Here is a 10562-nt window from a genome sequence, read left to right as displayed (position 1 = left end):
CTGCAGCAGGGACAGGCAGGTGACCCCACAGAGCCTCACATGGCGAAGAGGATGAGGAAGGCGACCATCAAACAGAAGAGCCCCATGGCCTCAGACAGGGCAAAGCCCAGAATGGCGCAGGAGAAGAGCTGCTGCTTGAGAAATGGGTTCCTGGCATAGCCAATGACCAAGCTGCCAAACACCGTTCCGATGCCAGCCCCTGAACCAGCCACACCAACTGTGGCTGCCCCAGCACCAAGAAACTTGGCTGCTGTGTCAATGTCCCAGGAGACAACACTGGTCTGGAACTCCCGTTGGGCCACCTGGAGTGGGGAGCTGCTGCAGGAAGGCTGTTTAGATGAATTCTCTGGGCTATTCAAGAAGGAGGCAGGCACAGGCCTGATTAGACCCCTGGTACAACAGCGGATCAGAGCCAGAGAAATGAGTAATGCCCCGGTGATCTGCATTTTTCAGTCTCCCAGCTTTAGCCCTAGGTCTCCCTTTTCCATTGTTAATACAAAATATAAAGTATACTTGTGAACCACAGTCATCTTTTTCAATTAATAAACCATTAAGATACAACCTGTGGGGGACAAATGGGAGAAAGAAGTATCTTAAAACAATATAGCTAAGGAGCAGCTTACAAAATCTGCAAAAAACTGAAGATTTCAAAAAAAATGAATCAAAACAGACAAGATGCAAATGCTAACCTTTTATAAGAATGCTAAATAAAAGTCACAGAGAAAATGACAGATAACTGAATACCAGTAAGTTGGGAAAATAAAAAACAAATAAATAAATAAATAAAAGGACAGATAAGCAGAGGCCTCGCCAAGAAGAAAGCAGCAGGATAATAAAATTTTAAGTCTATATCAATAAAAAAAACAAAAGTACAGTTCCAGATTTAAGCCACTTTCAAAGGATAAAACATGTTATTTTTCATTTAAGTTAAGGTCAGTTTTGTTTTGGATTTTTTTTGGCAAAATACAGAAAGTCAAAGCAAATTTGAAGTTGTAGTTAATTTCTCAATAAAACACTACTTACTGTATCCACTTTTAGGTTTTTTTTTCTTTTTTTTTTTTTTTTGAGACGGAGTTTCGCTCTTGTTACCCAGGCTGGAGTGCAATGGTGCGATCTCGGCTCACCGCAACCTCCGCCTCCTGGGTTCAGGCAATTCTCCTGCCCCAGCCTCCTGAGTAGCTGGGATTACAGGCACACGCCACCATGCCCAGCTGAATTTTTGTATTTTTAGTAGAGACGGGGTTTCACCATGTTGACCAGGATGGTCTCGATCTCTTGACCTCGTGATCCACCCGCCTCGGCCTCCCAAAGTGCTGGGATTACAGGCGTGAGCCACCGCGCCCGGCCCACTTTTAGGTTTTTATCTACAGGTATTAAGTCCACATCAAAATAAATACAAATATAGGGAATATTAAAAATCCATCTTCCCAAAGCTAGTGATAATACACAAGCATATATATTTCATATATTTTACATACCTCTTCATTAATAATGGTGGCATTGCTCAATGAGCGTAATGCTGATGTTATTTTTCTTCCAAGGTCTGCTAGAACCATCTTGACAGCTTTAAGATGTACCTACAAAGAACTCTAGAAAGGAAAAAAATTAAATGAAAATAATCAGTTTCATTTCCCATGACTAAAGAATTCTAAAGAGTATTTACGTTCAAATTACTCTAGTGTTTACATACTGTAATTTCACCTTCCATAGCCTCAACCTGTGCTTCAATAAAGTCATGCCATAAAGATAAAACTGCTACTTGGTTATGATGGCTTACATTCAAATACTTAATTGGAATCTTGTATATGAATCAGCAAATTTAACACGTCAAATAATATCCTTTGAGGAAATAATGACATAATCGCACATTAAGTAAGTTCTTTTTTTGGCATAATGCTTTGGAATAACTGAATTTTGTATCATGCACATTTTTAAATTAAAAGAGGAAAAATGGTGAAATCTCCAGGAATACTGCCTAATTTTCCACATTAAAGGACTCTGCAAACTATTTTGATTATTGCTCCTAAGCAAAAACAAAAAAGGAAAAAAAAGGTTTTAATTAATAACTTTTCTAATACAAAAAAAGCAATTGTTGAGCTATTAGCTATATTATGGCACTGCACTAAGTGATTCCACGTACATGATTTCATTTTATTCTCTAACCATCAAGGAAAGAGGTATATTATTTTACTCTTCTATCTTTTTTTTTTTTGATACACGGTCTCACTCTGTCATCCAGGCTTCAGTGCAGTAGCGTGATCACAGCTGACTGCAGCTTCAACTTCCTGGGCACAGGCAATCCTCCTGCCTTAGCCTCCCAAGTAGCTGGGACCACAGGTGCATGCTACCATGCCCAGCTAATTTTTTTTATTATTTCTAGAGACGTAGTTTCACTATGTTACGGTGCCAAGGCTGGTACTCTTCCCATTTTAAAGCTGTTTCTGATTCCAGGAAAACTCTAAAATAAGATAATGATTTAAGTTATCATTTATTATTAATAATAATTATTTGAAAAAGCCCTGGATGAGAAATCGAAAAAAAATTCTAATCCTGGTTCTTCCAAAAAATAGTCACATGCAACAGACTTTCTGTTTCAGTTAAATAAGAGGCTGAACTAGTCAAAAACCCTTTCCAGCCCTAAAATGTTACTGTTTTATAAAGTATTATATATTAGATCTACTTACTACTTGTAAGAATTCAAGCGCTTATGAATGATAAGCAAATATGATTTGTATCCCCTGCCCTCAAGATGCTTATCTACTAGCTAGTAGGACAAGGCATACAAATGAACACTAACATAAATACTAAGACAGAATTCCTCCTGTCTGATGGCTTACTAACAGGGACATCAGCTTTTCCTGCCTTCAAACTGAAACACTGGTTCTTCGTGGGTCTCAAGCCTTTAGCTTAAAACACCAATGGCTCTCTGAGTTCTTAGGCCTTCAGATTCAGACTGGATCTACACCATGTGCTCTCCTGGGTCTCCAGGTTGCCAACTCATCCTTCAGATCTTGAGACTTAGTCTCCATAATGGTCTGAGCCAATTCCTTATAATAAATATCTATCTTTCTTTCTCTCTCTCTCTCTCTGCATACACACATATATCCACCATCTGAGATTCTGCTTTTCTGGAACAAGAGACGAAAAAAAAAGAAAGAAAGAAATAGGAAGAAAAAGGCCAGGCACAGTGGCTCGTGCCTGTAATCCCAGTACTTTAGGAGACCAAGGAAGGAGAATCACTTGTGCTCACAAGTTGGAAACCAGCCTGGGCAACATAGCAGAACCTCATCTCTTAAGAAAAAAAAAAAGTAGCCGAGCATGGTGGCACATTCCTGTAGTCCCAGCTACTCGGGAAGCTGAGGGGGGTACTGCTTGAGCCAAGGAAGTCATGATCACTCCACTGTACTCCAGCATGGGTGACAAAAAAGGGAAGAAAAAGCATTTTAGACTAAGGCAGAGTGGTACGGGCTTTATTGGAAAGACTAAGTATGAATTTGGTCCTGAAATAAGAGTAGAATTTGGATAACTGGAGAAGACAAAATTCCATTTATGAAATGGAATTAGCAGAAATGGAGAGAGAGTTAAGTCATCTGGGACATACTTATGCCTTATATATGCACTGTACTTATAAATCACTGGGCATTATTTAGGGAACAGGAAATAAAACATTCTGGTCAGGACAGAGGGCTATACAGTTAGAAGGAAAGAGAGCTTTCAAAGGACTCTAAAAACAAGGTCTAGGGAATATCAATTTTCCAATATAAACAATATTGGCAGAAAAGCTAACTGTTCAAAACAACTGTTTTCACCAGGTGTGGTGGCTCATGCCTGCAATCCCAGTACTTCGGGAGGCTGAAGTGGGTAGATCACAAGGGTCAAGAGATCAAGACCATCCCGGCCAACATGGAAAAACTCTGCCGCTACTAAAAATACAAAAATTAGCCAGGCGTGGTGACGGGCACCTTAGTCCCAGCTACTCGGGAGGCTGAGGAAGGAGAATCGCTTGTACCTGGGAGGTGGAAGCTGCAGTGAGCCGAGATCATGTCACTACACTCCAACCTGGGCAATAGAGCGAGACTCCATCTCAGAAAAAAACAAAACACAAAAAAATCAGCTGTTTTGGTAACCCTTCCAAGCTAAGCTAGTCTAACTTAGTCAACCAAGATTATCCAGATTAGATCCCTTCTACAGAATACACAGGAGATTAAAAATAAGAGAAAACAGGGCTTGGGGTGGTGGCTCACGCCTGTAATCCCAGCACTTTGGGAGGCTGAGGTGGCATTTAAGACCAGCCTGGTGAACATGGCAAAACCCTGTCTCTACGAAAAAAACAAACAAAAATTAGCTGGGCATGGTGCCAGGCACCCATAATTCCAGCTACTAGGGAGGCTGAGACAGGAGAATCAACTGAACCTGGGAGGTGGAGGTTGCAGTGAGCCAAGATCGCACCACTGCAATCCAGCCTGGGCAACAAGAGGGAAAGTCGGTATCTAAATAAATAAATAAGACAAACAGGAAGATGAAATAGCTTACTCATTCACCATAGAGAAAGTAGAAGGTGAATCAAAAACAGGCAGAAAGGGAAAATGCATTCAAGGACCTACCACTGGTAAACAGATACCCCAGGCTGAGCTATAAATTAAACACTACACTTTCACTCAAGTACAATTTTGTAATTTAGAACTTTGAAAAAAAAACTTACTACCAATAATTGATGAAATTGAAAAAGAAATTGCTTACCATAAAAGATTTTCTTACAATTACATTGTTACGTATCCTGAGAGCCAACTACTTCATGGAAAAGATCCAGGACTTTTTATTTCTTATCCCATATCTATTATACAAAACAACTATTGATCCTTAAGTTATTCTTCATTTAAGAAATAAGATTCAGATGTTTCAGTTCATCTCCTTTACTATGGTGGTACTGGGAGTGATATAATCCTACTTTTATGACACCACAATTAACTTTTTTAGAGATCATATCATAAACAAATCATCCTTCATTTTAAAAAGCTATACTAGGCCAGGCATTGTGGCTTATACCTGCAATCCCAGAACTTTAGGAGGTTGAGGCAGGCAGATCACTTGAGGTCAGGAGTTCAAGACCAGCCTGGCCAACATGGTGAAACTCCATCTCTACTAAAAATACAAAAATTAGCAGAGTGTGGTGGTGCATGCCTGTAGTCCCAGCTACTCAGGCGGCTGAGGCAGGAGAAATCGCTTGAACCCAAGAGGCATAGGTTGCAGTGAGCTGAGATCACGTCACTGTACTCCAGCCTGGGCAACAGAGTGAGACTCCGTCTTCAAATAAATAAATAAATAACAGAGTGAGACTCCGTCTTCAAATAAATAAATAAATAAATAAGCGAGAAAGCAAGCAAGCTATACTAGTTAACTTTTTCACAGCAAACTCTAGGAAGCGTACTTTTACTTTTTAAATTATTTCAGATTCAGAGGGTATGTGTGTGTTTATTACATCGGTATACTGTGTAATGGTGGGGATTGGACTTAAAGTGTACACATCACTCAAATACTGAACATTGAACCCAAAAGGTAAATTTTCAATCCTCAGTCTCCTCCCAATCTTCCCCATTTTGGAGTAGTCTGTTATTTTCATCTTTATATCCATGTGTACCACTGTTTAGTTCCCACTTACAAGTGAGAACAAGAGATATTTGATTTTCTGTTTCTGAATTAGTTCACTGAGGATAGTTCACTGAGGATAATGGCCTCCAGCTCCATCCGTGTTGCTGCAAAAGACATGATTTCATTCTTTTCATGGCTGCCTAGTTAATTGTTTTTTAAATTTTTTTTTTAAAGCTAGTCAAATTTAGCAGTTGGGGGTTGTATACCAACTTAAGTGACATTAATGTGTGTTGTTTTTTTTTTTTTAATTTTTTTTTNGAGTCTCAGCTCACTGCAACCTCTGCCTCCAGGGTTCAAGCAATTCTCCTGCCTCAGCCTCCCGAGTAGCTAGGACTACAGGCGCATGGCGCCATTTTAGTAGACAGGGTTTCACTATGTTGGTCAGGCTGGTCTTGAACTTCCAACCTCAGGTGATCCACCTGCCTTGGCCTCCAAAGTGCTTGGATTACAAGCGTGAGCCACCACGCCCCACCAACATTAATGTTAATAAGTTCTGATAACCCACTACCATCGGACCAGCCTAATTCTTAAACATAAATCTAACTCCATTTAAACTGGTTGTTTTAAATTCAAAAATTTTTTAAACTTCTGTGAGGTTTTCCCATATACTTTTCCTTTTGTAAGTTCTTACTGGCAGCGTATTTTAAAACATTTTTGCCTTAAATAAAAAATATATTTTATTATATACTACATGAATACATATATTTTTAATATATAAAATAAAATCTGGCCAGGCCCAGTGGCTCACACCCATAATCCCAGCACTTTGGGAGGCCAAGGCAAGGCAGGTGGATCACCTGAGGTCAGGAGTTCGAGACCAGGCTGGCCAACGTGGTGAAATCCCATCTCTACTAAAAATACAAAAATTAGCCAGTGTGGTGGCGTGCGCCTGTAATTCCAGCTTTCAGGAGGCTGAGGCAGGAGAATCGCTTGAACCAGGAGGTCGGAGGTTGCAGTGAGCCATTGCAACCAGACTGAGGGACAAGAGAGAAACTCACTCCAGACTGAGGGACAAGAGAGAAACTCTGTCTCAAAAATAAATAAATAAATAAATAAATAAAACAAAATTCTGCATTTCAGTAGAGGAGTAAGAACTCTAATAATACCTTTTACTTAGTGTTTCCTCTACAATGTCCAAGAACGATGTGTTCCTGAAAACTTCTTGTTAGAATTTTGCTAAAAATCTCAATGACTTCATTGCATACAGACGTAAAGTCCTCATAACGGACACTGTAAGGCCCCCTCAAAACACAAGCACACAAGAATGATTTTAATCATACTGACCTCCTTGCTATTGCTGCTACACATTTCTACCTCAGCACGTCAGTACTAGATGGCATGCTCTTCCTCTGCTTGACAAGGTAACTCCCTCTCTCATTTACTTCACATCTGTCCAGATCCTATTTCTCAGTGAGGTCTTCCCTAATCACCTAGTTAAAACTGCGACTCCCTCCCCTTTATTCTTTTCCTATTGTTCTATTATCAACTGACATATGGTTTATTTATATTATTTGGCATTTATAATCTCACTGTTGAAATGTAAGCTGTGGCCGGCACGGTGGCTCATGCCTGTAATCCCAGCACCTTGGGAGGCGAAGGCAGGGGGACTGCCTGAGATAAGGAGTTTGAGACCAGCCTGGCCAACACGGCAAAACCCTGTCTGTACTAAACATAGAAACATTAGCCAGGTGTGGTGGCAGATGTCTGTGATCCCAGCTACTTAGAAGGCTGAGGCATAAGAATGGCTTGAACCCAGGAGGTGGAAGTTGCAGTGAGCTGAGACTGTGCCACTGCACTCCAGCCTGGGTGAAGGAGCAAAACCCCACCTCGGAAAAAAAAAAAAAAGAAAAGAAATGTAAGTTGCATGATGGCAGGGATTTTTGCCTCTTTTGCTCTCTCTTGTGAGCTCATTGTTTTATCTATCCTCAGCCTTATAAAGTAAATCCTTGCTCCATAATGAACTAAATTTACTTTTCCCAAAAATGAACATAATGAATGAATGGAATGATATATTTAAGACCTTCGGGGAAAAGTGAGACCAGAGAACCAAAGTCATGAAAGGCATTGCAAATATCTGTTAAAAGCCACTAAAATAAATCAATAGAAATAATACAATGAATCAAAAGAAAATCAATAACTTGGGTAATTTATACTGTACATTATCTATTTGTACAATATCTATTTGTCATTACTTATAACTCTCCTTCAGAATTTCCCTGCCATGCATTTCCAACAAGATACTTAAAAATTAACCTCACCATGTTCTAATATGTATGCTAAAGTGGAAAACACCTTTTGTATTGTGTTAATAGCTAAGCCTACATCTCAGATTGGAGTAATCTACAATTCAAGTACACTCTCAAGATTCTCTCGACTAACTAAAAAGATTTACAGAAATAAATCTGTATATAGTAGAACTTCACACAAGAGTCTCAGATGGGGCTTTTAGAAAGGTGATTACCACTTAGTACTTCCTACAGTCGAACATCTATTATCTCACTCCACTCTCACGATGATTTTATGACATAAGTAGGGTAGAAATTAGAACAGACATTCTCTGCCAAAAAAAAAAAAAAAAAAGTAAAATGACTTTCCATAGTCCTTTGGCTACACAGCTTTAAGTCCTAGAGTATGAATGATGCTTTAAATTACAGGGTTGAATACACCCACTGGAAACTGCAGGGACAAATTTTGCTGCTATGCCCTAATAGGAGAAATCAAATTTTAATCATATTTAAAGATGTACATGTCTCTTTGTGGAGGAGTGATTGCAGTGTTCAGAAAGAACTGGTATGTATCACTGCAATCAGAACAGTACATACAAGGACTGACCCTGGCTCGAATCACAGAGTCTTCTAACTGGGGTCTGACTAGGATTTGGATAGTGAGCAATGGAAACAGGCTGAAGTTTGGGGTGCCCTAAGTAAGACAAGCACAGGGCCAAGTATCACACTTACCTGCTGCAGTGTGAAGTACTGGAAAGAGGATAGATTTTGGAGTCTGAGAGACTTGGATTCAAATCCTAGCTCTGTTAAATACTGGCTGTGTTACTTTGAGCAAGTTACTTAATCTCTCTGAGCCTTACTTTCCTCACCTGCAAAGTGGAGATAATACCATTACCAAAGTAGTTACCCTGAAGGGCTGCTGTGAGGATTAAATGAGATAATATGTATAAAGCTGTCTTCGAAAATCTAGCAATATTAACTACTAACTTCCTTCCTATTTTTAATGATACCAACTATCTCTTTCTGTATTATCTTGAGTGTAAATAAGCTGGAAATTTTCTAAACAATCTTACTAAAGTATCTGTCCATCAACCAGGAATCACTCCTGGAATCTTTAAAATTTGGTGCCAATTACAAGTGCCAGATTATTATTCAACAGAAGCTGCAGTCTCCAAAAAGCCATCTCTGTCTACGTAATTATAAATATTCCTATCACATTTGTCTGATCTGAGATTATATAGGGTCTAATGATTAGATACGTCAAATTCTATTACAACGAAACCCCTACAAAAAAAGTTCTTTCTTCTAAGTACTTGTTAATGACTTTTTGAATTAATATTAGCCTCAAGAACTAAATATACTTACAAAAATTACTTCTACATAGTACAGTCAGCCTTCTGTATCTGGGGCTTCAAAACCATGGATTCAACCAACCACAAATCAAAAACATTCAGAAAAAAAAAATTCTGTCTGCAGTGAAGAACATGTACAGACTTTTCTTGTCATTATTCCCTAAAGAATACAGTATAACAAGTATTTACTTAGGAATATAAATATGGTATAACAACTATTTACATTTTGTATTATGTATTATAAATAATCTACAGATACTTTAAAGTATAAGGGAGGATGTGCATAGGTTATATGCAAATACTATGCTATTTTACAGCAGGGACTTGAGCATCCTCTGATTTTGGTATCCATGAGAGGTCCTGGAATCAATTCCCCCACCAGATACCAAAGGACATTGTATACTTTTCTTTTCCTTTTTTTTTTTTTGAGACAGAGTCTCAGCTCACTGCAACCTCTGCCTCCAGGGTTCAAGCAATTCTCCTGCCTCAGCCTCCCGAGTAGCTAGGACTACAGGCGCATGGCGCCATTTTAGTAGACAGGGTTTCACTATGTTGGCCAGGATGGTCTGAATCTCCTGACCTCATGATCCGCCTGCCTCGGCCTCCCAAAGTGTTGGGATTACAGGCATTAGCCACTGCGCTCGGCCAGGACTCTATATATTTTTCTATAATCAAAAGCTCATAAACATTATTTGCTTTTCCGGTTTTAATACTAAATATTTTTCTTAATTTTGCACAGCATATGTGTTCATGGTCTAGGACCACAGAAGAGTAAATTTAACGAAATGGCCTATAGGTACTGTATTTAGTAAAATATATCTTAATGACTAACTTTATAATGTTAATTATGACTTTCAAATTTAGGAATTGTTTTTCATACTGAATCTACTTATTATCCAAGGAACCAATTCACCTTTATGTTCTATGATTACAAAATGATATACGTTCATTGTAAAAGTTAAAACATTACAGAAATATTTAAGGTAGAAAATATAATTCCCCTAATTCTACCTGCTCTCCTGCCATAGTAACAACCAAAAAAAATTAAACATATAGTCCCATGGATTGTATTTTCTAGGTGTATTAATTTAAGCAAGGTTTCCCGAGAATTATTATTTGGGGGGAGTAAGAAAGAGAACAAAACTTAGGGAAATTCTTTTGTAAAATATGCTTGCTAATGCTAAAAACACGCTTAAATGCAAAAGGCAGACTACAAAGCTGCATATGCGGTATAATCCGTCTTTTGTTAAACAGAGTCTAAAAACAAGTATTAAAAAATATTAGCCATCGGCCAGGTGCAGTGGCTCACGCCTTTAATCCCAGCACTTTGGGAGGC

At 38.9% G+C, this 10562-nt stretch overlaps 1 protein-coding gene and 1 long non-coding RNA gene across 2 annotated transcripts in view; both read right to left on the bottom strand.

Moving 5' to 3' along the window:
* Window positions 1–6: 6 nt before the first annotated feature.
* Window positions 7–473, bottom strand: LOC108306059 (ATP synthase F(0) complex subunit C1, mitochondrial-like). Its single transcript, XM_037739366.1, has one exon. It carries the CDS (start codon window positions 444–446, stop codon window positions 36–38), a length of 411 nt encoding a protein of 136 aa, XP_037595294.1. The 5' UTR covers window positions 447–473; the 3' UTR covers window positions 7–35.
* A 1061-nt stretch (window positions 474–1534) lies between these two features.
* The window catches only part of LOC119471672, a 14121-nt gene continuing 5093 nt past the window's right edge, over window positions 1535–10562 (bottom strand). Inside the window, exon 2 of the long non-coding RNA XR_005200727.1 lies at window positions 1535–1589. This is a non-coding gene — a long non-coding RNA (uncharacterized LOC119471672). The remainder of the gene's footprint in view (window positions 1590–10562) is intronic.

Source organism: Cebus imitator, unplaced genomic scaffold, assembly GCF_001604975.1.
Source record: "Cebus imitator isolate Cc_AM_T3 unplaced genomic scaffold, Cebus_imitator-1.0 Scaffold69, whole genome shotgun sequence".
In the NCBI taxonomy this organism is placed as follows: Eukaryota; Metazoa; Chordata; class Mammalia; order Primates; family Cebidae; genus Cebus; species Cebus imitator.
The sequence above is the reverse complement of the archived record's forward strand: the minus strand, read 5'-3'. Positions and strand labels throughout refer to the sequence as shown.